This window comes from Struthio camelus, chromosome W (genome assembly GCF_040807025.1).
Source record: "Struthio camelus isolate bStrCam1 chromosome W, bStrCam1.hap1, whole genome shotgun sequence".
Taxonomy (NCBI): domain Eukaryota; kingdom Metazoa; phylum Chordata; class Aves; order Struthioniformes; family Struthionidae; genus Struthio; species Struthio camelus.
The window spans coordinates 69,665,214-69,692,767 of record NC_090981.1 but is presented as its reverse complement, the minus strand read 5'-3'; the positions used below and the strand labels follow the sequence as shown (position 1 = coordinate 69,692,767).

The 27,554-nt window shown below is 43.1% G+C and overlaps 1 protein-coding gene across 20 annotated transcripts in view; it reads right to left on the bottom strand.

Annotated features, from left to right (window-relative positions):
* The window catches only part of LOC104138472 (NEDD4 like E3 ubiquitin protein ligase), a 215,281-nt gene that overhangs the window by 105,674 nt on the left and 82,053 nt on the right, over positions 1–27,554 (bottom strand). For 12 of the 20 annotated variants that reach the window (XM_068924507.1, XM_068924509.1, XM_068924505.1 and 9 more), the window contains 3 exons: positions 18,330–18,411; positions 13,522–13,560; positions 10,606–10,659 (listed from right to left, as the gene is read on the bottom strand). The exons of 4 other annotated variants lie outside the window; for them this stretch is intronic. In XM_068924507.1, the coding sequence (XP_068780608.1) occupies positions 10,606–10,659; positions 13,522–13,560; positions 18,330–18,411 (175 nt within the window). Of the gene's footprint in view, positions 1–5,757; positions 7,157–10,605; positions 10,660–13,521; positions 13,561–18,329; positions 18,412–27,554 lie in introns of those variants that run through there. 4 more of the 20 variants (XM_009666077.2, XM_009666079.2, XM_009666078.2 and 1 more) reach the window with 4 other exon arrangements.

The window sequence follows — 27,554 nt, the reverse complement described above, 5'->3', positions numbered from 1 at the left end:
GCAGCCACCCGCGCTCCTTGGATGGGACGTGGAGGGAAAGAGGAACCTGACAGCACGGTTCATCTCATCCGTTTTAGACACCTAGCTAAGGATTACATGAATCATGTTCTAGAAACGCCCACTAGGCATTCTGGAAGCAGGTGCCCAAACTTAAGACATATGCAATATAAAAGATGAAACTTTTCTGAGTAGCATTCATTCCCGGTGGCCCGGCAGACAAAGCAGCCCCTCGGAGGCGCGCAGCGCTTTCCATAGCCTTTCCGTGCCTGCGTGCAGGCGAACTGTACCGATCCGGCTGTCCTTAAACAGACTTGGAAAGAAATAGCTGCCTCTGAAATAACTCTCTCTTCTGTTTTAGAAAATCTTTGCATCTCAAGAATATGCTTCCGCTAGAATGAAGAGCGGCAAATAAACCGTTAACAAGTTGACATTTCTTGCTTTGTACCATTTAAATCTCTGTACCGCACTCAATAACTGCTTCCGAAGTAGAAGCACAAAGTTCAGCCCAGCTCAACTACAAGTGTCATATTCTGAACATCAGGAGCGTGAATGCAGCCAAATCTGACTTTCTACACAGCTAACTGCCACTATATCTGGATGGATAGATGGACGGACGGACGAGTGGACGGACAGAAGGAAACCCTCTGACGCGAAGTTCGCTGTCGCTCTTCGCGTTAGCGCTTAACGGAGTGAGTGCTGGTTCTAGTGTAGGTCACCATCCACACGAAAACCAGACAGGCAGATAAACGGCTACTAACGCTCATGAGGAACAGGATTTTTGTCCTGATTTTGTCTATTTATTCGCTGGAGTTCCTGGACACATGGACTTGGTTCAGAAATTATAAGAGAAGCAACTAAACCTCTTTTCCAAATGACAACTACCACCATCTCCAATACTTACTGAGAAAATATCAGAGTGGGGGCCAGCTAAAGATGATGAAAGATGTGAAAATGAAGTACTGAATACTGTGTCAAGGACAGGCTGGTGATTGACCAGAGGATCAGCAAGAGCAGCAACATTAAAACAAAAACTGTAATCTCTATCTCAACGAAACAAATCATCTCTTGCAATGCTTACTTGAATTGAGAAAAAAAAAAAAAAAACCTTTTCATTACATTTAATTCTTAAAGATGTCCAGCAGTTTTTCATGTGATGATCAGCAATACATAATCCATTTAATTTCTCAGTCCCATCTCAGAAAAGACACTTTCTGAATTTGCCTTAGTTTACATCAAAACATTAAAGGCAAAGCTTTGAATTGACTTTATTAGCTCACAAGGATCAATTTATGTACAAAAGAAAAAACAGAAAATTCAATCTAGAAGTGAACGCCATACTAACCGAAAATGTCTATTATTTTGCCAATTGCACTGGTGATAATACGGAGCATTTTTATTCCTACATTGCCCTTTTTCAGTAAGGCAAAAGAGTATGCTGCTAACAAAACGGGGCACGCGGCAAGTACAGACAGTTGCTTCTTGTTCATTAGGAAGTGTTAAAGGTTGGTCAGGTTACAAGATGTAACTGCTAGCTTTTACAACCCAACTGGATCCAAGATACAGCCCAGAAACGTGAAACAAAGGAATAAGGAAAGCAAATACTGTGGTGGAAGTATGGTCTGAAGACGTAGCCAAGGAAAGTTGCTCTGTGAAATCACCAACTTCAGAGAACTGCCAACAAGATTCATTTCATTTTCTGTTGTCTCCTGCAGTGAAGGTCTAGCTAGCCAAGGTAACGGTGGTTCAGATGTTTCCTCCTTGAACGTCACTCTCCATAGGAAACCATCTCCAGTTAAGAGAGCAGTGAGCACACCCCGGGGGAGCGGCGGTCCACGGGGCACCGACGCAGGGGCTGTAAAGCAGGCGGCACAACAGCACTAAAGCAGACCTTTGCTGTTGATAGCTATGTAATTAGTGGAAACAGTAGATGAAACTGTGGCTACAGAATAAACATTCACCTGCAAAAGCATGACGTTTGTCTTCCTTTAACTTGTCTTCATTTTTTATTTAAACATACTCTATTTTTTTCTTCCAATGTGTAAAACTGAATAACAACAACTTCCCTCATTTGAGATCCCTTTTTTGCCAACACCACCCCGCGACCTCCATATCACAGACAGTCTCGGAGCATGCTGCTTCAGGAGCACTCGACTAAAACTGGGATAATAAGAAAAGCCAAACTCAAAGTGAAAAATGCTTTCCTCAATGTGATACACAGCCGTATTTACAGGAGTTGGCTCTACTCTAGAGGACAACAGTTATTCCTGATTAAGCACAGAGCCCACCCTAAACACCTGCCCCCATGACGGGGAGAGGCCTCCTAGGGAAGCGCTGCCATCAGAGGACGGCAGGGACATCCCAAGCAGGAAGTCTGGAAGGGCCCCAGGCGAGGGCGGACCAGGCGGGCCGCGGGAGGGATGCTGCAGCCGGGGAGGAGCGGGGCTGGCAGAGCCGCGGCCCTTCCCAGCTCCTTAACCCCCTCCGGAGCCGCGTGCTCGGCCTTGGCTCAGCGCTTCGTCGCCAAGCGCCCTGCAACCCGGGAGCCTGCCCACTGCCGGACGGCGCTCATCCTAAATTACCCCTATTTAGATTCAGATGCCCCAATTCCAAGTGATATCTCCTGAGCGTAATTACATTCTCTATACTTCCGTAACAAAATTTATTCTAAAATTACGTCGAAGGAAGGAAGGAAAAATAAAACCTGACTTGTAGGAAACGCAGAACCACCGAGTTGCCACTTCTATTTGGTAACTAATACAATTCAACGCTACTACAGTATTTTGTCAGGGCACTTTGTATTTTTTGTCACAACAAAGATGCCGTTGTCAGCTCTCTAACCAGTTGTCCAAACCACGGCATTTTTGAGGTGTGGTTCCCACACATACACAGCAGCGCTCACGGACCCCAAATTATAAACAGCGTAAGCGTGGTTGTACGCCACAGCATACGCGCGCAGCCCACTGCGTTACACACGAAACCTCCGAGCAGCCAAAAGAATTTGTAACGAGGCTTCCAAATAAAAACGTTCACAGATTGGGCACAAGCTCTTATTTTACTTAATACCTTAATAACAACTTGTAATGAAATACATCCTGCTTCCCCCAAAACATTTCTGTCTAAAACAGAAGATATTTGAAAGGTCATAAACACTTGGTAGCAGCAGGACTGCAGACGCCCGCATGAATGTTTTCACTGCAGATAAATAAGGCCGTAGCAGCTGCTGCTTACAGCCCCAGGCCCATGCCCTGTATCAATCAAATACACGCAAACTACCTCAACTGGAAGAGTCTAGAATTTTTTTTTACCCTAACAACTTTAAAACATGGTAACTTTTCCCCGCAGCTCCATAGCTCAAATATTGCAGGCACACCCTTCCTCAGCATCACAGGTCCTCCCTCAAACACTTCCACGGGGCAGATCAAAAGTGACACCTCAGTGAAGAGGTGTTTTGTCAGTAGATTAAATACAGCAGATTTCCATCAAACTGCTTTTATTGCCTGCCCTTCCTATGGCAACCGGCCCACGCAGTCACCTCTGTCCAGGACACTCCTGGGGTCACTACAAATACGAGAAAACTATGCTAGAAGAGTAGGAAAAAGTTTTATGCCTCAATTAAATTTCCATTTCTGAAACTTTCTGCAGTAGGGAACGCAAGTCCCATTTGGGCTGAGCGCCTCTGACACTGCCATGCTTCACGGCTGACTAAATTGATTTCACATGGTAAGTAAAACTAAGGGTACATAGGAACAAATTTCATAATTGTCTTCTGGAAATTCTCAAGCGTGCCTCTGGTGTGAGAGCCGCTACTGCGATGAAGATCAAAGCAGCGACTTTGGGGGAGTATATATTTTACGAGACAGAACTGTTGCAGAGACACAGGGTGAAGATGCACATCTCTGAGCAAGTGGCACAAATGGGCAAACCTCTGCCACCTGCTATTAGGTTTGACCTATTGCAGCTACTTATATAATTGTTTATGGTGGCTCTCCACGCTGCTATTATTGGAAAGGAACAAGAGATAATAAATAGAAAATAGAAATTCAGACACAGAACGTGGTAATGTGGGTAAATACGAGCTGTGAAGACTCCACAGAAGTTTGAATGGTGTCTAAGGAATCCCATCAACTGAGTATGTAGACTAAAAGAGACAGGCAAAAACGGAACTCCAGATCTAATGCGGCGCTTTGGGAAAACTACATTTGGAGCCAGACCTCACAGTTGGCTTTTCTCTCACCAAATTCAAACATCCTTAATATCTTGAAGCAACTCTATATTCCAGATTAAGACGAGTTCAGCCAAAAATTACATGCAGAATAAATTAAAAATAGCTGAACAGAGAAAGGAAAACAAAACGTCTTTTTTAGGAAGAGAAAAATAGTAGAACGCTTAACATTGTGCTATATACACGACATTTAAATGAAGAAAAGAGATCAGTAAAGGTTTCTGCATTCCAGATTTCCCTGCTGAAACGTTCTCAGGCTGACGGTAAGGATACCATACACTACCCGCTCAACAAAACTGCTAGCCAGTACAGACTGAAATGAAGCTTATATTCCTTTGGCAAGAACACATGTTTTGCAGATTTTGGGGTTTGGGTTTTTTTTTTTTTTTTTAAACTAAAAGCTTAAGGACACTGTGAATTTCTACTCAACACTGTCTATAGAAGGGCTAAAAAGACAGTTATACTGAAATAACTTTGAGACTGAGCTTTTTGCTGGGAAAGCTGCAGAGTCATCATACGGCCTTGCTGCAGCGAGCAGCTGTCTTTCGGTACTACATTTCGCTGAAAGAAAGCGCAAGAGAATGCGAACACACGAGCAACGAAGACCAAAATCCGTCCTAGCGAATCTGTTTTCATAGCTGGAGACAGAGCACTTACTGTTCTATATACAGCGTCACCGAGCTTAGAAACTCAAGTGGGTAGTGTTAAATTGCACAGCAAAGCAGTTCAACCAAATGAATTAACTCAACTCTTTAACTTTTATCTCTGGTTTGGTCTTTTCAAAAATGGTTTAAAAACATAAAACTTCAAGCCTCTCCCATTATAAGCAAGAAGAACTAGAAGATGAAATTTGTCATCTGAATGCAAAGTCAGAGAAAGTGCAAATGACAGGGCAGTTTACTAACTTGTGCCAAGCTGCTTGTGCAGTTGTTTGACTGGGATTTGGGGCTGAAAAACATGTGACAAGTTTTTAATTTACAGAAGGTTGAAAACAAACATAATTTTTTGGTAAAAAAAGAAATTTTCCTAACTTTGTGGTACTGTAACAACAAAGTCAGTATCTTCACAATTTCTGTAGCCGTAGCTGCTAGCACACCACAACATACCTTTTTAAACTGTGCAGAGATACATACATGTATGCATTATATTTAGAAGGTAGCAAAGTGTTTGTTTTGAAAAACAAAGTGTAATTCTTCATGCAGCAAGGTCTTGCCAAGCTGAACAATTAACAAGACTATTCAGTTTGACATTTGGTTGTTCCAATTTTTTACAATCTTTTCAGCTGATGTAACACTGAATTAAGTAACACATGAGACATTAGGATCTCAAAATATTACACTGGATGTAATCATAACTGAGAGCAAAGTTATTTTAGATTCGAAATAGAGATGATTTGTGGCCTGTTCCAGAGAAATGCGGAACGTTCTAGCACTAACAATGGAAGCTCTTCGGTGGCCTGAAGTTTAGAAGCCTTTGTATGGAAATTTTGCCTTTTACTAGCGCAGAGGAACGAGCACGCTCGGCATCATACTCACCGCGGTGCCGGCTGCGGTAGGAGCAGGGGTGCCACGACCCTCCGTCGCAGCAGCCTGGTTCTGCTCTTCCGGACTGCGGGTCACGAGGATTCGGAAGTGCTGCTGCCTCGTGTTCTGATCTGGTCTGATTTTAAACAGGCATCCCTGCCCTTGAGGGATCCTCTCTACTGAATTGCTTCTGGACATTTCTGACCCGTTCCTGGCGTTTCCGTGCAGTTCTGAATCCAATCCATCGCCTGTGGGGCTAGCCTGCTCCGGTCGCGGCTGGACAGGGTAGGAAGTGCTCCTTTCCAGTCGTATCCGCGGATACCTGACCAATCTGTCCCCTTTTGTTCCGGTAAAACCAAAGTTGTATTCACCCCCTGTACCCGTACCACTCGCCTGCGGTTGCTGCAGCTGAAGAACAAAGAACTTCTTTCCTGAATTTGCTGACATATCTGGCACATGTTGCAAAGACCAGCGCCGGGGTTCGGGGCTGGGAGCGTTACCTTGAGCCTCAGAGCCAAAGGGTAAGAGAGTCACCTGAGGCATATCCGCGCTCGAAGCACGATGCTGAATCCTCACACCACTTATGTTTAAACCGGAAGATGCTTCGCTTGCCTCATCTTCTTGGGGAGCAGACAAAGCATCATCGCTCTGGTTCTTAGAAGGAATAGTACAAAATATTCTGCGATTACAGCAAACAGTCCCATTGACCTGCTGCCCTAGCTCTTCCGTCAGCCTCGGCGGAGAGTTTCCAGGAGTCACCTCCGGACTGCTCGGAGAAGAAGAACGGTTTTCAACAGGGGACGCGTAATGCTCGCGAAACTCTGAGAATTTACATGGAAGCGTCTCCTCAGGAGATCCCGGGGTTCCACACTCATCAGCGCAGCCGTTCACAGCTTTGCGCTGAAGAGAGATCTGCATAGACGAGCTTCTCGTTGGACGCACATCAATGTTGTTCAGCAGCTGGGGAATAAACATGGATGTACTCCTTTTTAAGGAGCCCACTTCTTGCAAGTCGCCACCACCACCATAATCTGCTCCGTGTCGGGAAAAAGCGTGAGGACTGCTTCTTCTTGGCAAAGTGTGGAATGCCATGAAAAAGTCATCTTCTCTCTCCCGGTCGAGGATCTCCGATTCAGGGGCTGTGTTGCTTCGCCCAGAGCCAAAATGAAACCGCAGCCGATGGGCCATGGTTTTACAGGGAGAAGAAAAGGAGAGGGAGAACAGCAACAATTCAGGCACTGCCAGAAGTTAAAAACCAAAGGCATAAACTCCAAGAAAAAGTGTCCCATCTGCCAAACTGTTAGCACTGCAGCACTGATAGCGACAGATAGCAGAAATAGCCCAAGTGGCAAGCAGCATTCCAGGCATGATTGGATAAGAGCAATCAGCGCTCCTACACACTGTGACAGAGGGTAGGATGGCGGGAGTCACGTGGCCTGGTTCCCCCTCTCCAAAGTGAGCTGGTGGGGGTTTTGTGTGTGTGTGCGTGTGTGTGTGTGTGTGTTTTTTTTTTTAATGCCAGCAAGAGCCTGAAACAGCACCTTCACAGCTGCTCCTTTTCCATCAGAGAGGAGCGGCCCCAGCGGGAGAGCTCTCGCAGCTGACTAAGGCAGCAAACACACTCGGCACTGCTATAAATCTAAACCACATCATATCCACAAGGCACATTCGTATAAAGCACAGGCACACAAAGTTAACTACGGCAAAAACACTCTGCGTTAGTGTTAAAAGTTCAAGTCAAATCCACATGCAAACGAGAGAAATTATTCCAAGCTTAACTTTGTGGTGCGTGTTACAGCGTTAGGCTACCATGGCCGAACATGAATAAATATAGCATGGTTATGCTTTTCATTCTTAACTGCGCTCATAACACGCTTAAACAACAAACTTCTCGCCCTTTAAAAAGCCACAACTTTTACATTGTCCCTACGAATGCAATATAACCTACGCCACACAGTCCTTTTAAAAAATGAAAAATTACAGCAAACAAAGCAACCTTAGATGTGGCAAAGATTTCTCACAGAATAAAAACAGCAAAAATGTGCAAGATGGCAGAAGACAAAGTTACTTTTTCAGTTTTTACCAGGCAGCAAAGACGAGTGAAAACCGGAGACGGGTGTTGCATGTCGTTTTATGCTGATTTGTCTTAAACACCGTACAGAAACTCTGCCCAAAGCTGGCCAGCTTCCAGTGAGAAAGTTAGCAATATTACCACAGGCGCGACTGCCAGCACGGAACACAGTTACGCTCACCGAGAGCCAAAAGATCTCAGAAGAACAGACAGGCAGACAGGATACACCAAAATGTAAAACAAAGCCCCTAAATCAGCTCTACCACAACGCAGGAAGTCCGTGATCTAACGGGCACTCACACTGGAAGCGTGCTCACCATAAAATACTTGTTAGTATATACCAGAAAAGAACATCTGCTTAGGAAAAAGGGCATCTGCACAAGGAGACCCCGGGGTAGCTTCAATTCAACACATGGACATTCGCTCTTTTGCGAGCTCAGAAGCGTAAGTTTTGTCAACAGCTCTGAAAACTTGCGGGTACGGGGTCAATACTCTAACCTAGACATTTGAACCTCTGTTTGCAAGCAGCTTGTTTTCAAAAGACAGAAAATGACCAGTCACGAGAGAAATGGAAGCTGTTTTACAGCGATGCAACTGCCAAAAGACAGTACAATCCCCTATTGTTTTAAGGGGACCATGAGCCAACAAGAAGAAAAACATGAATAGCTTCTTCACAGCAACAGTACTCTAGATTGTGTGCAAGCACAGGTGTTAAAGTTGTTTTATCTAATTTTTCAAGTAAAACACGTTATCCGAGGAAACTGTCTCTCTTTGCACTGCTGACTAAGCTTGCATCCAATATTCTCCATTTTGACTGGGGGAGAGAACGGAGAGGAAAGGACATACTGCAAACTCAGGAAGTGCTTTGATGATTTAGGGACATAAGGACAAAACAAAAACTGAATTCTCGGTGCAAGTACTGACAATAAATACTTCACTGTAAAGTCAAAACAATTGATTAAATGCCTCCTCGTTAGAGAAACACAGCATGTTGGCCCTGATATACATCAAGTCAGAACTCAGCTCTGAGCTCACTGATGGAAGTTTGTTACTTGAAAAATCCCAAGGTACTTGCTTTGCCAACAGCTCAGAGGCCCCTCTGCAGGGAGGGTGACGGATCCTAAGCCAGGTTACAGAAAGGTTGCCTGCAGAGGTGGGAACACAGGAAGAACCACCAGAAAAGGGTTCAACAACGGAGAAGGACTGAAACTGCCAGCGTAAGGCCAGTACCACATACAGAAACTTCAAGGTCTTGAACAGTGCCACTGAAACGAGCATGCAAAAGCTGTCATTTCTCAGCTGCTGCAGCGTAGCAACACTAGAATTTTTCTTCTGAACTGTCACCACTTTGGTGCCACATACGGATTTCCCTGTGCATGCCACTGCCCTCTGCCGGCTAGATCAAAACCTCTTCCACGACTTCCTGACCTGCCTTGTGCTGATGACTATCCCACAGAGAGGACAAGGTATTTTTCACAAACAGACGCACGGGCGCTGAACGCCCTCCAAGCCAACGCAAACGTACTCCACCCATCTTCCACGAGGCGTGCAAGCCACAGAGCCACACCAGCACAGCCCTGGGCCCAAGGCTTATATATTCTGCCTCTCGGTCACGGTTACAGGATTTCTGCCCCGACGTTTGCTCGCACCAGCAGGCGATGGAGGCACACCTTACCACAAGGAAGTTCAGAAGGTACAGGACTGTGTTGACGGTGCAAACGATTAGTACGTGCCAGTAAATACATTGACGGTCAGGCCGCTCTACATGCGCATTTACCAGTTTACTTCCTCCTAAAGTAAGACTCGTAAGACGTCATCAGTGGGGTCATAAGTCCCTTTTTCCCTAGAACACTGCAGCTTGCATGTTTTCCTTCGCTCTACATTTAACAGAAAGTCAGAGGAGAAGAATATATATTTTAAAGACAGATGTTTCCATACTACTGGTTTTGTTTTTAATAAAAAGATCTTCAACACACTGAACCTCATCTTCACAAGGCAAGCAAGTTTAGTACAGAGTGTACCGCACCCAACTGAAAAACTGAATACCTTATCTCCTCAACAATGGAGCGGTACTAGAATTTTCAGAAGAGAACAAGGGAAAAAAGTCATTCACCCAGTTTACCATTGCTGTAATGTATTTAACCTACTCTGTTCAGAACGATGGTGTCGTTTACCTCATGTATGCCTGCGTGGAAACCTTATCTATGCAATCTTATTAAAAGCAACAAGCAGTAAGACTTGGAGAGCTCAAGACAAAAAAGCTAACAATATGCTAGGCATCATCAGGAAGGGAACTGAAAACAAAACGGAGAGCATTATTTTGCCACTATCTAAAACCTTCGTGCATCTACCTCTGGAGTACTACATGCAGTTTTGGTTACCACATCCCAAAAAAAGGATGTGGAAGTATTGCAGGTACAGCAAAGACAACAGCAACAACCAGGGGATGAAGCAGCCACTTTATAAGTAACTAAAAGTCTCAGACTCGTCATCGTTTTGCATAGGAGAAGCCTAAGGGAGGATATGATTGAGGTTACACCATCAGAACTGTAGGTTAAGGAGGACCATTTTGGTCTTACACAGGAGAGTGGTACTTTTGTGTTAATTCTTTAATGTTCTGACTACTAGTCTGTAAACAGGGTTTTTTTTTTAAATGTTTCACTCTACGTTACTTAGCATACTTATTTATAAAACAGACAGAACTATGCCTTTGAGATAGGCTATGTTTTCATCAGCTACGTTCCACCGAGCCTTACCGTTTGTAAAACACACTCAAGACAAGCACTCACCAATCTGTTTTCGTCAAACACTTCAAACAGGAGACGATGATTGGTTGGGTTTACCTATGAGAAAATTCACACAAATAACGTCACTTTAGGTTCATCAGCTTTATGATGACAATATACAAGCACTAGGTCATACAGTGATTCAAGCAAGGCAAACAGAACAGGACTAACAGGTTTAGTTTTACTTTAACTGGAGCGCTATAACACCTTATTTCTAAAAATACACTGCAACTAGAAATAGACTAGTAGTTAACGTTAAAAGCCTTTATTTCCTGATTCGATATACCACAGTTACCGCGTTTCTCCAGAAAGCTCCAAAGCGGCGAAGATATTACGGTTGCTGCATAGCACGAGTTGGATGCAACCACAAGGCTGACAGAGACCTGGAGAGGAGGGCGCTAGGCAATGCCGCGGCTGCTCCTGGCACGGCCCGTCACGGGCTGCAGCAGACGGTGCTAACAAGAGGGGCTTCTGCTGCCCTGAGCACCCAATAAACCCATCTTTGCACCAAAAAAGGTGGCCGTGAGAAGTAGCCAGCTTTATGGTGGTGGGCACGAGGGTCCCAGACTGGACGGACGACGAGCGCTCCTGGATTTTTTGGCTTTACAGCTGCAAAGCTCAACTAAAACGTCGGCAGCAAGAGCCTTCCCTTCAGGCGAGTTTCACGGCCCGCTGCCTTGCGGGCGGACTGTCCCTTCGCCGCGGCTTCTGGCCCGTTCCTCGCACACGCTTCTGGAAAATCCCGTGGAAGGTAGAAACCCTACTCTACCCGCTTTCAGCAAACTCCTCAAACGCTTGCAAAGAACAAATATACCTCCAGGAAATAATTTACTCTGAAGCAAATTTAAGCAGAAAGACTGCTAACGTTTAAAAGGAAAAAAATGACTACTGGTAGGAGGACAAAGCAGTCACTACTAAACAAGAAAAATAGTTTCTATGGCAGTTGATTCACTTTTTTTCTTTTTCCCCAGAAAGTCTTTGTAAGCCAGGCTTCCACGTCCGCTTGTCTATTTGAGGCAATTTAGACAAAAAAGTTTCCACAGGGCACTAATAATTCTGCAGGGCTGGGAAGCCCCCGTTTCGACAAGGTCAAAGAACCGCGACACAGATAAAAAGGTAGGCCTGACTGCAAACGTTCACCGCTGGTCGTCGAGGACGTTCAAGCTGTTTTGACAGAGGCTCTGAACTTCACCTGAAGTTTAAACAACGCAGACTGTGGCCGTTCTGCGTACTGCCTTTTTTCTCGAGGCTGCCTCAAGAAACATCGGTTCAAATTATAAGCACAAGGTACGTCACGAGTCTGCTGATCCTGAGGGAACATCCTCGGCCCTAGTCCGTCTTGTAACTCGGGCTGTTTACGAGACCGGCATTTAGAGAGGGGGCCGGCCCGCTCCTCCAGCGCTCGCTTGGGCAGCGGGGTCCAACGCCGCGGGCTGCAGGCGCCCACGCGCGGACACCCACCACCCTGACCTCGCTCTCCCTTCCCCTCCCCAGCTGGTGGTCTGCTCTCTGAAACCTCTGCGCTCGAGCACCTGGCCGTAAAGTACGTGAGGCGTTCCTCCTGCCCGGGGAACGGCTCTCTGGCTAAAGTGACAGCGTTACGACTCCTCTGCGGTTTTACAGGCAGGCGGCTGCAGTTACGCCGTGGTGGAGCCACCTCTGCAACGAGCTCTGCACGTACCAAGAACTGGTGCGATGGAAACGGAGAACCACGGGGCCAGTCAAAATGAATTTAGCTCCAAGGCGGTTCCTATGGACTCGGCATAACTCAAAGAAACGGGCATAAGTCCATATTTTTTCCTTAGAGCACATTATAAAAATCAAAATATTTAACTGGATGAAGAGGATTGTAGAGATTTAAATTCATGTTAACTAGTTGCGAGACCTATAAAAGCTACTCTGCACATGCTTAAAAATAAAAATTCTATTTAAAACTCCAAAAACTGTGTATTAACAAATATATTTGTGGCAACTATTTAAATCATCACATCATCCAGAGAGTCAACTGCTAAAACGCTATAAACAAACTTCGATAGGATACCCGTTTGTAACAACCTACAATGACAATGTCTGTTCTCGAGCAGCTGTTTCACATTAAATTTTAAAACTACTGAAATTTTACCTACCCTCCTTTAGTGAAAGCTACAGCTGGACAGATATTAAGTCATTCTTCCTTGGAAAAATATTTCCACCAACTAAAGAACAAAGCTGGTTTTGCCCTGTTCGTTCACATGCCATAAATATATTATGCTGTTTTTTAGTTCAATCCATCCTTTACCATTTTCAGATATTTGAAACTACTTTTTCCGATGAAACGACATCTATTATTTAAAACTGTGTATCATTTGGTTTTAGGCAAAATTTTTCAGTTTTCATTTTAAACAAAACTTAGAAAGACAAAAATTAACTGCATGAGAAAGACGTACTTTGATCTTATTTGGCAAGTAAGGACAAGGCCATGAGAAATTACTTCTTCAGTCTTCCTTCCCTACGTTTGTATTTCACCATATTTTTCATGATAGGTTAAATTTTACAGTGTTTGCAAATATTTCTCATTATTTGCCACTACACTAGCAGTTCAAAACACTAGCAGATCACAGCAAACATGCTCTGCTAAACATACATGTTCCAGTAAAAAGAATCTTTTATTCTTCAAATGAAATAAGCCAAAACTTACACCAAAATCTCACCAAACTGTGCAACAATCCATTTCTATAATAACCCTATGTCAATTTCTACTGCCCGTTTGATCGCTATAGACAGAGAATTGAAGGGAAATTACATTGAGACAAGTGAATTTTTTATAAAAACATACTAATACGAAATAAGAAAATAAGCTTCCTTTCAAACATATGAAATACAGTATGATTAATGGTACATGTTATAATAATGGTTTATTGCATATAAAGGGAAACTTACTCTAAAATAAAATTCTTCGTTCCATTTTGGATTCAGTGTCTGTAAAAAAAAAAAAAAAATCACATTTTTATATACTAAAATCTCTTTAGGCTTGCAATTCTGCAATCACTAAAATGTGCATGCACATTGTTAAAAAAAAAAATCTTTTAAAAAGGAGAAAAAGCATGTCATAACAAAAAACAACAAATAGAAATACTGTCATCAAATGATTTAGAACATCTCCACTGTGGGAGAAACCAAGTGTGGGAGGGTATTTGAGTCAGATGACCCTAAACTAGAGGCTAAGTATAAACAGGGTTCTATGAGTAAAAGGCAAATCACCGAGAACCTCTAGAAATAACAAAACCCAAGGATGTTTCATTCTCTAAATTCGTTTACACCAAGATTACATACATACACACACATATATTTTAAACACAAGGTCAACTTCAGGCTACAAAGATAAGAACAGATTTATAATGTAAATTAAAAAAAGGGGGGGAGGGGGGAAGTTGCATTGCATAGGTACTATATGATTCTTCCCAACCTCCCAGAAGTCTATAGAGCATCACAGTTTTGTTTTAATAACCTCAGTAGAGTAAGAAATAGAATAGAATAAAATATGCATTTATTTAGCAAACTGAAGGGAGCTCAAGCATAAAAACCATAAGAAAGATAGGTACCCTATAAACCCTAATAATTTGTGCAAATCCAATTTGGATAAATAGCTTGAAAAAAAGCTTTCGTCACGGCCAACAGTTTTTGTTTTCCTTCGTCCTCTCACCGAGGCAGAGATTTATCAGAAGAGCAGAGGGTCGAGACCGGCTCTACCCGCACCAAAACCCTGGTCGCAGCAGCGGAGGAGACCCTTGCCCGTCGACCTGGAGCTCCCCGCCGCGTCCTGCCCAGGGCACAGCGGCTCACTACCCAGCGCGTTTCTCTAGAGCTTCGGGGAGCCGCAGGGCAGCTCCACCTAACGCCGGCACGACTCTCCAACCTCCCTTCCCCTTTAAACGGGCCTGAATCTCAACCCAACCCACACGTAGCTATAGTTATCGACCAAAATGAAACTCTGAGATCCGAAGACTCTGTTCTGAACACGCAGAGAAAGAAGGAGGAGGAAAAGGAAATAGTTCTACAAAAAGAGAAAGATTAAAAAAAAAAAAACCCTCAAACCCTAAACCTATATAAACAGCTATGCAGGTGGTTAAGACTTGTGGTCTCAGAAAAATTTACCTGTTGTTAGGGGTGGGGGTGGGGGGTGACAACTCTTTCAGTTTTTTGGCTATAAGAAGCAAACACGCATTCACTAACACAATGAAGCAAGAAAAAAGAAAGAAAAAATGTGTTACTGTTTAAGTACTTCTGTTCATTAAACACGGCTGTTCTTGGCAAGACAGACTTTCCATGTCATTTATCAAATGAAGCATGGTCTTGCACTAAAATTGCTGGCACTCCTGCCCATCAATAATGCATTAATTTTGAATGCTCCTTAACTAAAATTACTAATTTCAGGAAATATTTGCTCTATTTGGCAGCACGGTTTTGGTAAATGCACCAAGAATCTGGCAACCGGCAGCAGTTTCTTCCACCTTTACAGATCCAACAACCGGTAGCTCGAGTCAGAAAGTACAAACGCTAGAATCCTAGCAAAGGAGAAAAACACTTGTGAAGAAAGACTGCAGAAATAAATGGATGAACCACCACTTCATAAAGGATGTTAGCAGAGAAACAACAACAAAGACTGATCAGCCAAAAGAGCAACATCCTAAAAAGGGCAAGTAGCATAGAGATAAAGAACTGCCAAGAGTCAAGCTGAGTTAGATCTTCCACAGGATATCAAAACAAACACGAAGAAGGTTTTTCAACCATACAAATAAAAAGAGAACAAGCAAAGAAGTACTAATAAGCAATGAGGTTCAAACAGGAGAAAAAACATTTAGGTACAAAAAAAAAAAAATCATGTTTGACCTTACAATAAAGGCAAAACAGCTAAGAGGAATCAGTATGCAGATAAAAGTTAGCACAACTAAAGGAGAAGTGAAGTTTTAACAGCTTAGTGCAGTCACACTGAGGAAACTGGATAACTTTTGAAAGAACATGAAATCACAGGCTTAGTAGCAGAAATTAGAAAAAAAAAAATCATATGAAGCCTGATCTAAGATCACAAGACTGGAAACAGCAAATATAGCATTTTACTACAGAAAGAGAAGCGACTATTTCCATCAGGCTCACTCAAAACACAGGTCCAGAAGAAAACACAAAGTATTAAGCAAATTTTGCAATTAGGGAAAAATAAATGGGAGGTCTCTTCCTGCAAAGCTGCTCTCCAGCTGGTTGGCCCCCAGGCTGTGCTGCTGCCTGGACTTATCCTTCCCAAGGGCAGGACTCTGCAATTCCCCTTGTTGAACTTCATGAGGTACCTCCCCGCCCATTTCTCCAGCCTGTCAAGGTCCCTTTGAATGGCAGCACAACCATGGGTTGCATCAACCACTCCTCCCAGTTTTGTATCATCTGCGAACTTGCTGGGAGTGTATTTGGTCCCATCATCCGGGTCATTAAAGAGCATGCTAAACAGCACTGGCCCCAGTATTCCTGTGATGGATTTTCTGAACCCCCTTTCTCCACTGCAAGGGATCATTTTCTCCCAATGTTAAAGTCACCTATCTCTCACCTTATACAAAAGGCTTTACGTCCTTCATTACTGCTTGAGTATAAAAGGATCATTAAATTTTTCAATTATTTCTTTCATAGCCTCTATCAGGGCAAAGGGAATGATGCAGTAAGTTCCCAAACCAGGGAAACAGACAGGAGCGTAATCAGGGACCTCATGGAAGAGCTGGAATGAAAGAGGAATGGAAGAAACTAGATGTCCCTGCCCAAAACTTATAATGACAGAAAAGCAGGTATCCTAGACATGTTCTAATTATATTTCCCAGTATGGAATCAAAATTTAAATAAAACCAGAGAACACATGGATCTCAGTGATCCATGAGGTACAAATGACTTTAGATTAAATTAGATTAAAATTTAGATTAAATTTTAAAAGTTATTTCAAGATTAGGTCTAGTACACAGAAATTAAAATGGATCAAAGAGAAAATGAAATGTTAATTAGGAATCAAACTAGGTCTAGATGCATTAAAAGCTCACACCCTAAGCCTCTGAGGAAGAGGCACAGAAAAGCCAGCAGAAGGACTTGTACCATCTCACATTGAAATTCTGATTACAAACGAAAGGGGAAAGACGAGTCTCCCACCTCAGGCATCTGCCAGTTAACAGAAGCTACAATACTATTTTAAGGTAACAAATAAGCATTTACAGTGTCAGTAGGGTCCCACTGTTCAAAGGTCTTAGACTCCTCTGAGCGCTCTTCAGATGAAAGGGGTTGCTCATTTGGCCACTGATCAAGTGGTCCAAATTACTTTTTATGAAAGAAGAAACCTTCACCTACTTGCAATGTTATTCTTTTCATCTACCCTTTGCTATGGAAGGAAGATTTGTCAGTACATAGATGCAGGTGTACTCGTGTAATTTTTACTTTCTCAGGAATACTGCTGGTTCCACTGTAAGACAACCACAAAGCCAATCTCCCACTTCATCATGGACACGTTAATTAAGCTACACCAGCATTATAATAGCCAGGTATTATACAATAGCCAGGAAACGACCATGTAGCCTAAGCGTTTTCCCTTAGCGTGATTCCAAGAGGAACAGGAGTTCATTCCATGTAACTATATCCCAGGAAACGGGACACCAACAAGCACACGCTCTACAAAAATGAAACATGCATGTCTTAAGAAAACCTCCCCCATACTTGTATGGGATTGGCGATAAATCTTGGAACTATTTAAGGAAACAAAAATGCCACGGTCCATGTTACTATAGCAACAAAGTAGGTACTGCTTTTCAGAGAAGTTAACTTTTTTCTCACAAATTTCAGTATTTAAAACTTAGGTTAGATAGGCTATAGAGAATATACTTTGAAGGAGATGATAAATGTAAAAATGCTATTATGAATCACAAAAGGGCCCATATACTTTAACTAGGGATATTTAAACATGAAAACTTCAAAAAAATTACTTTGACTTTCCAGTACTGAAACACTTGCACTTTGAGTTCTGCAGAAAGTTCCATTCAAAGCTGTCACGACGGTGCAGGATTGGTCATGAATTTTGTCATAAATGACAATTGGTGCTCCGATTTTAGACTAGTATCTTGCTATTTTGTGATCCAGATTAAAAAAAAATTCTTGCTAATCTATTTTGCAAAATTTCTTTTTAAAAGAAAGTTTAGCTTTAGTTCTAACTACAAATGAAAAGACTTTCAGTGCATTTTCAGGCTTTTGTTACAGCATATCTTTTTTCATTCTGCTCCATATTGTAAATGCCCATACTGGGGAAATACTTTTAAAATGTAAAATTTTGAAAAGGATCATTGTAAAGAATGACCATTTTTGCTAAAAGCCAAATAAATGCTAATCAAAACAAAGTTTCTTAGTTCTTCATTTCAGGTATGTGTTTCATTAAAACACAACTCTGCTAAAAGAAGCAGTGAATGATGTACATGATATGCATTATGCCAAACTTTAGAGAATAGTATGTAGCATACGGGGGAAGGGGTCGTTTGTTGATTTTCCCGTCAGCAGATCATGCACACTGCAGATGCATGCACCTGTTTTCTTAACTTTTTCATTCTTTGAAAAAAGAATGCATTATTCAGTTTCTACATATTTACACAACAATTTATATAAATGTTATGCTACGTTGAGAATACTGGAATATACTTCTATAATGTTTCCAAAACAATGAAATAAAAATATACACATACCTTTTTAATAGTTTTTGTCTGCACCAGAGCAAGTTCTCTGTTCTCATCTGCTACATACAAAGAAAGTTTCACATAGGGGTCACTGCAAAAGAAGATGTCACATTTAATGGAAACAGAATTTCACAGACACATATAATTTCGATAGAAATTTGTCATTTAACGTGGATAAAATAGTAATAGCTCTAAACATTTCTAGTAAAAATGTTTTTACTGAAACAAAGTGTCTGGAATAAGCTACTAAAATATGCGTCTGACTATGCTCAGTTACACATACTGACCATAGCATTACAGATAATTTAACTTGCTGCTTTCTCCCATCACCGGGGACAAGTTGCACACAACTTCCGTTCGCTAGCATGCATGAAGCAGTCCAATTAAAACATGGGTGAGGTAAAAATCTGAGCCATGAGTTTTGGAAGAGATTCACTGGAAACACTCAAGGCTGACAGGGAAGAGATATCTTTATTGAAGAAGTGGTTCTAACTTTATTGAACCATAAAACCAAGCTGAGCTGGTACCAGTGGCGAACGCGGAAGGGGGTCGAGGGATTTGGTAGAGGTGCATCCAGCAGGCTTCCCGTTTGCAGCTCTATCCCACAGCACACTAACCCTGCTTCAGCTTTTCAGGCGCTTCTTATTGCCAGGCTGGTCTCAGAGGTATTGTCGAGGTTTGCACAAATGCTTTGGCCTCCGTTCAAACCCAATTTCCAAGGTCCGTGAAGCAGAGTGAATATCTGTAACCTCTACCTCAATCTCTACAGAGTAGTAAGCAGAGCCACCACTAGAGCTTATCTCCATTAGGTTTTGTCTACACGTAGCAAAAGTCTCATCGAAAGTGCCAGGACCAGCTAACATAGATGAATTGGGCCTCAGATCTTTCTTCCTCTCTCCTCTTTTTAGGAAAGAGGAAGTAGATACGTTCCAGAAACTATACAGCTCTGTATGTCAGGCTCTGGACAGACACCCTTCAGATATAAGCTGTGCCACTACAGGAGGTAACCTTGCAGCCTACCTCCAGATGCTCATCACTGTTGCCTTGCTGCAGGTTTCTACCCCCTAAATCCGTACTTCCTAATTTCTTGCAGCAAAACTTGGCAAGATCGATAGGTCTTTGCTAGCCCATGTCACTGTAACAGCTGTTGCATAGGACAGCTCATTCAAGCGGTCAGGCCAGCAGCTACGAGGGACTCTTGCTCACTGCCAGGGAGACGGTACCGACTGGTAAGGGGTGGTGGGGAGCAGTGACTTCTCCCTTTGACACAGCTACAGCAGAAGAGACTACCTAGCCCTCTACACGCCTCTCTTCCTACAAGGGAAAATGTTCTACCACGAGGAGTCGTCATCCAAGGAAGATACTGAGGTTCACTTTTGCTTCTCCAGTAAGTAAAACTCCACCAGTGTGGAGGTGAGTCTGCTAGTTCGAAAGGTAATGACTCTTCCCAGTGCCCGTTAGAGGACCACTACACCCATGTCGTGAGGTCTGAACACGAAAGGACTCCACAAAACCCAAAGAAGGAGGAAACCTTGTGTGCTGCAGCAACCTAAAGCATGCTAGTGCAATTTCCACAGTACTCACAAACAACATACTCAACTGTAACCTTTCTTTCATGGAATACAGATTAGCAGATTAAAAGGACCTAACTAGCTGAAAACATCCAGCAGAAGGCAGAATAACTTTGTGCAGGTGTAACGTCAGAAAACAGAACTGGAGCAGTGCCTCCACCTGAAGGAAAGGAAATGCTTGAAAGAGTAAGAGTAGGACGCTGAACTGCTCCCGTGGCTCCCTTTCAAGATTACAGCACAGCCGACAGGGAGCAATCTAGGGCTTCTTGAAGGAAGGATAAATAACAGAAACTCAGATTATCAATTAATTCATTCAGAGAGATTCAGAGACTCTCTCAGCTACGGTTCTCTGATACCTTCTAAATTTCCAAAAACAATTTTGTGATAGTATCACTAAACAGTAATCAGTATTTGAGTGTTCATCATACTAGATGTTTAATTTACATGGAAAGTAAAATATCACAGTAGGGTGAAAGGAAAGAAAGAATAAACAAGATACCATGCTGAAGTGATTATTGTATCACTAGATGCACATAAATGCATCTATTTAAACTGAATTAAATTCAGAATTGAGCAAAGTTTACATAAAAACAAAGCATTATATCGATTTTAAAAATGCTAATATTGCTGTGTGAATTGTTTAATGCACCATGCTTCCTAACATTTATTAGCACAACGCCATATTAAAAGAAGCAGTAGAAAACAAACATTCTTCAAAACAAATCACGTCTTTGGCAGCTTAGAAGGGAGTTAACACAATTTCTCCAAAATATCTAACTTTTACTGCTTGAATACCTGCAACACTGCCTGGATTTCCATATTTCCGATTGCTGTCACTGAGCTAGAGGTTGCGAGAGCTGGGACTGTTCAGCCAGGGGAAAAGGCAGCTTGGGGCGATCTAATCAGGGTGTATAAATGCTCGAGGAGGGGAGTAAGGAAGATGGAGCCAAACTCCTCCCAGTACTATCCTGTGACAGAACAAGAGGCAATGGACACAAACTGAAATACAGGAAATTCCATTTGAACAAAAAACAAACAAACCAACCCTTTTTAGCATAAGGGTGGTCAAAGGCTGGAACAGTGTTTGCCCGGAGAGGTTGTGGAGACACTATCCGCAGAGATGCTCGCAGCTGACTGGACCATGTCCTGAGCAACCTGCTTTAGTTCACCCAGCTTTGAGCAGGGGCTTGGACTAGATGATCTTCCAGAGATACCTGCCAACCTCAACTACTCTGTGATCCTCTCTTTTTAGAAATTATTTGCATCAATTGTATAATCACTAGTGGCATACTGCTACCTCTTCTCACCCTAAATGAGTACACCCATTAGTCACCTGAGAATCACAAGAGAGGATAACAAATTTGATTCACAGATTAGTTCTGCCAGAAAAGCTGAGGAGCAAGGAACAGAGACAAAAGCAAAGACCAAGACCTCCATCAAGCCTCACTTTTCTTTCACTGTAAATTACTTTTGCACATGCCACCACAAATAAAGCTCTAAAATACTTCCTCTTAACGAACACTCATTCCTCCACTCTTCTGGAATTTACAACTTTACTGACTCTCTCTTATTTTCCCCCCAAACCCCACCAATAAAGAAAAAAATCCTCATACGCCATACACATGCTGCCTCCGTGCTCCTTCTCTTATATTGGTCTTTCATCACATAACTTCAGTCAGTTTCCAACCCTAATCCTTCCCAGACTCCTCATTCCTCATCCTCCTTATCAGGGAAACATCAGGCTGGAAGGAACTCCCAAGTCATTACACCCAGTCCCCTGCGACTGTAAGCAAACACATCACCTAACTCCTTTCATGAACTCCTTTCTTTTTCCTTTTTTTTTTTTCCTCCACTTTGACACTCATTCTGCTCTCCCTAAGCCCCAAACGTTTCTTACAAAGACGACTTATTTATACAATAGATTATAAATAAACCCAAAATTGTATTAAAATAAAAAACAGGTTTAATCTGCACCCTTAATCTGCCCATAGTGCGCACTTTTCTCCCTTGCCCTTCATCATTAAACATCATCATCATCTACTTTGGATTATAAACATTTAGTGAAAAACATTTTTCAGGTGCTGAACAGGGAATAGTTAAACTCATTTGTGTAAAAGGAAAGTCAGGGAAAGGTTGACAACTAAGTAATCTTATTGGCTAACTCAGATCACGTGAAATAGCTACTAACAGTCTAATCATATCATTTAAAACCAATCTTTTAAAATAATGGTTCATGCTTTCCCTTTTCTCCATTTATACAGTAACAGGAAAACACACAGATGCACATGTATGTGAAAGAACTGAAAAGAATGAGCACAACTAAGTCAAAATGCTGTGCTTCTGGCCAGCAACTCTTCATAGCTAGCTCCCACCAGAAAACTTTGCACGCTTTAACAGATCCCTTGCGAAATGAACCATCAGCACCACAGTTCCTGAAAAAAACTGCTGGAAGACCAACACTACAGCACGATGGACTGACATCGATTTAATCTTTAATACTGGGCAAGAACTGCATCAGGGGAGCGGTTGTAGAAATCATGTATACGCATGGAGAAAACCAGAAGCATAAACTACCAAATTTTTGCCTGCTTGCAATACAGTCCTTATTACATAATAAAGCTTGGAAGAAACACAGCATTAATAATAAAGATTTCTGCTACTGCTCCTAACTATAAAATAAGGCTTATGAAGAAATTGTTAGATCTTCTTAAAAGCACGGCTTGTAAGGACAACCTAACTCAGAAGAAATGAAGGTTGCCAACGTTTTCTACAGAAATCTTAACTGTAGGACTGCCAGTGCAGCAGGGAGAAAACTAAAGATTTTACAGTGGCTATAGAGCAATAGTTCCTCTAAAGGGATAAACTTATTCTTGTGAGGATCTACAGAGGATCTTGTGAGGATCTTTTACAAACAATCAGCCAGAATTATGGGACAAATGGGTACTGAAAATATATGTACACAAAGAGTTTTAGGAGTCATGGTTATATTTTCTTTATAAAAAGGAAAAGAAAGATAACTCCCACCATCCTGAATTTAAAAAAAAAAAAAAAATCATGTTTTTCTTAGAAAACTAATACAGGAGCTGCAGCCAAAGCCGTTTTGCACTGTGCAGTCAGAGGGTAGAGTATGATCTTCCTCTCCAGCAGACCCACAAACACTGCGACTTGCCAACAGGCAAACCGCCTGCAGAGGGTGGGAGAGGACTCAATCGGCGCCTTTTTGACAATAAGCTGATGTGAGATAAGAAGAATGACATAAAGAACAGATAAATAAAAAGACACAGTTAAGGACCTGAAGGGGCTGTGAAATGAAAGTCTTAAATGCCAACACTGTACAACATGAGAAAACTAAGATTAACTTGGATTCATAGAAGTATTTCGGCGCGTTTGTCGATCCAGGCCTTATTTTAGTCTCAATTCAATGTGGCACTTAAATGCACGTCTAAGAATGCAGTTTTGCCCTCAGTTTTAGCTGGTCCGAGTCTGCCGCTGCTGAAGAAGTTAGCCCATGCCCTCCTTCATCCTCGGCCACGTGTTCCTCCATCAGTGCTAGTCAGTCAGATCAGACAGCTGAGGTGACCGAAAAATAACACTACAGAAACAGTAATATTTTGAAAGCATGAGCTTTCTGAAGATAGAGCAGCTCCCAGAAGGGAGGGAGACTGAAACGCACAGCCGGGGTGAGGGGAGGGTGAGACCTCACTTCCAATGAAGCATGGACTCAGATCACCCAAAGGCAATTGTGAAACCTCACCCTTAGATACTTCTGGAACCGAAGCCCAGAAATCAGTAGTTTGACAGCAATTTCACTGCACAGCACGCTGACAGTCATCCACAAAAGTGAGGGGAAAAAACTGGACGGGCAGAGGTGGACCTGCATCCAAACACAGCAATTCTAGCCCTGCAGACCTGGGAAACGTGAAGGGTCTTAAAGAACAAATCATCTTTAGTGCTAAATAAGCAGGAATAATGCCCTCCCACATTCAAAAGAAGTTATCAGCCCATACTCGGGCACTGTTGTTTTCATTAACCCTTAGGAAGATTATTATTTCATCATAAAATACACTGAGCAAATAACCTTCTGTCTACAGAAGCTGAGGAATTTGTGAAGGCGGCTACGGTTTCTTTTATAGATATCTTTTTTAGAACAAGAGAAAAATATATACTGAGATTTATTACAAAATTCTGTAAGGAAATTTTGTCTTTAATTAACAGACTACTGGAATCTGCTGGCTAGAGTCCGAAACAGGCCAGACTGAGCCAATATAGAGCTTTCTACCGAATTCTGCCAGCAAAGTTCCCACTCCTGAGCGTAACTGAGGCTGGAGCTGATCCAAATAACTACATCTTCAACGCTTTTTTTAATATGCATTTGTTTACTTAAAATGAACAAGCAGCGTGACAGATACTTTAAGCCAGTGAAAGTCCACACGGCACCGAGTGAAGCAGCCTCGCATCTCCCTCTACCCCCAGAGGCTTGTTGTGGCCTCCTGCCGCCCCTTCTTCAGGAAGGGAGCATCTCCGCGCGGAGCTGCGCGCTGGAACAGGCTGCAGATGGGATCCGGCCGACGGGCAACGGGCGGAGGGGAGAGACGAGATGACCTTCGAGCTCAGCGAGTACCCCAGTTCGGCTCGGGGCGGGCATGCTAACGTTTGCTCTGGAGCAAAGAGGAGGCATAGCAGAGGCAGGAACGAGCATCAAGGAGAACGGCAGAAATGTCCGAGTCACAACGTCATCTTCAAGTTTTCTAAAGTCTACCATCTGACTTGTTCTGTCAATGAATTAAGCACTGCTAACAAACAGAAAGCACAGCACTTGTTTGGGACATCTTTAAGCCACGCAGAACGCGTGGCCAGCTTCTCTGTTTAGTTTTTTGAATAGCAACGAGCATTTAATAGGAAATAAGAGAAAGAAACAAGAATTGCAATTTAGCATGTACAGTTTCTTATCCAGAAGCTGACACTGATGTGGTTTGTGGACAGCTTTTTCCATAAGTTGCTTCAGTCATGTTATATACTTTACACACTGATAAATTCAGCATTTTGCTCAGGACTCTGGAAGCTGCAGTTGCCTAAACAGATCTGACATGTTGCCACTTTTTTTCTTTTGTTTTCTGAACTCATGATCTATCCTGATCAGTCGTGAAACTTCTTCATGTGAAAGAAGCTTCCGGTGGCTCTAGGAACTGATAAAAGAGCCAAGCTCACTCAGCAACAGTGACAGAGACAGCATCTCGTTCACGCAGCGTAGCTTCCAGGTCAAAATTTCCTAATAGAATTTAGTTATCTCAAGAATAAGTACTTCACCTACAAGTTTACTCCATCAGAAAATAAGAGGACATAATTCACAGATACCAAAGAACACTGAGTTTACAATTTTTTCCCCCACTTAAAATTAGCTATTAACAAAAAATCCTGTGGTTTCACGTGAAGTTGCTTCTCTCACTTCACAGACCTTGCTAACCCAGCACAGGCTTACAGGAAATCATCCTAACTTGACCTTCGTTAGGACTTGGTATCATGGTAACCACATGAAGCCGGCAGGGGCTAAAAACAGACATACTTCCAAAATCATAAATCTGGATATCTTCTGTATCCAGATACAACAAAAATCAGAACTTATTTTCAGTCATCATATACACCAGTTCTTAGTTTAAGATGTATCACAGAAGCCAAATGTTCAAGGAAGCATTTCAGTGCATCCACCTGAGCTACATCTTTGCTTGGAGAAAACTCTGTTTTCACATTAGCCAACCCGAAGGAAGGTCTTAGTGAAGGCAAATCAGCGTGTCATTGCTTAGGGGTTCCAGTTTACTGCACTAGAGGCAGGGTTCCCTCATATCTAATTTCAGTGAAGACAAGGTCTACATGACGTTGAAGTATATCAAATCAAATTGTTTTTAAATCAGCAGATCTTTTTTTAAAAAAAGAAAAGTCTTAGGACAGCCTATAGTTTTAGTTCTTGGGAAAACACGGTCAAACGTTTAAACGCTGTATATTACAGTGACTAACATAGGGAATGACTACCTCTCTCCTCAGCAAAGGTCCTATAGGTAATTCAGATACAAGCAACTCTCAGTTATCTCTGGGCATTTTTTTGTTCCAGGTTGAACATTAACAGTCCTACAGGTCCAGGGACAGTTTAGCCAAGGACTCTGAGCTTTATTTTTCCAGGTGCAGCACCACACAAGCATTACTATCTTGCCTTTACAGCTAGCTTTGGTCCAAAGTCAGCATGGCACCACTACGGGGGTAAAGAGCCTGAACCGCTGGGCCTGGAACGACTCAGGTATCTTTTACACCAGCACTCCAGATTTCAGGAAGACTGACTAGTTTCAGCATAATGCCGAACCAAGCTATTTCCAAACATGTGGACAGGGCCGTGACTTAGCTAAGAAGCCCAGCCAAGAGGAAAGGGCAGAGAAGAGCAACGGGGACGCCCCAAGCTGGCATGCTGCAAACTCCAGCTCTGTCCTGCAGGTCTGTGCTCAGCTGAGCAACAAACCCTGCTGGACTCTGAGCTGAACCACCAGGAGATACCTGGACTGCGCGCCTCCTCCACATCATCACAGCACCGGTTTGCACAGAACAAGCACAGAACTATCCCAGACAAACTTGAGAAATGCTCTCTGTTAAGACTGGTCTTAAGACTGTTGACCTGAACCTCCTGGTCCCTCCGGTCGCCAACTCGTCCTGGTGTCTCGCCCTCAGACACACAAACACACACACACACACACGTCTGGTTTCCAAGCCACTTGGCCTCTTTGCCAGTTAGTCCAGCTTGATATTCGACAGCAACCACGCACTGACTTACGCACCCTCGCTTGCTCCAGTTGCTGGCACCTGCTGACAGAGGCCCCTGTGACCCATGGGCCCACTCCAGTTCTTGGTGCTCAGACCTCCGTACACACACACAGACACAAGAATAGAGAACCCCTCACCCAAGAAAACAGTCAGAAATGGAGTTTACTGAGAAGACAGGACAGAACGATCAAGCGCAGGGCATGGCCAGACAAGCGTACCGACCAGCAGCCTGTTTGCAGGCAACCAGCCCCTTTTATCTCCTCCTCCTTCTCTTTTCCCACGCTTGTGCCTCCCCAAACCGCCGCGATCCCTCCCTTTCCCCTTTCCTTTGGTTCTGCCCTCAACATCCCCTAGCAAGGCTCGCGCGGTCCCCAAACGCTCGTCCCCTGCGTCCCGTAACGCGCCCCACACCCTCGGCCGTCATCCCCTCAGCGTGTGAGGTGATCCGGAGGCCTCTCCCGGGACTCCTCGCGGGGGTGTCCCCCGGCCCGTGGGGCTGCTGGTCTCCTGGGACAGCCCGGGGGGCCGGGGCTGCGGTTCATTTCTCTGACCAGCTCGTTGGGGCTCCCCTGCCTGGCACTGGGCCGCCGTGCGCCTCCGTGCATGTGGACGTTGGCTTTTCATCACATAACCTCGCAGCATCAAGGTAACAAATATTTAATCCAACTTTTCCTTAACCATATCTCTCTTCAAAGTACTGCTAAAATTACATGTTACATTTCCATGAGGATTTCACCTTTCTCCTGTAAAATATCTGACTGAGTGTTATGAAAAGAAAGAGAGATTGCTACACAAAACTTATAAAAATTACAAAATTGTGCTAGAGGAACAAAACATCTCATAACCCGAATGTGTCAAC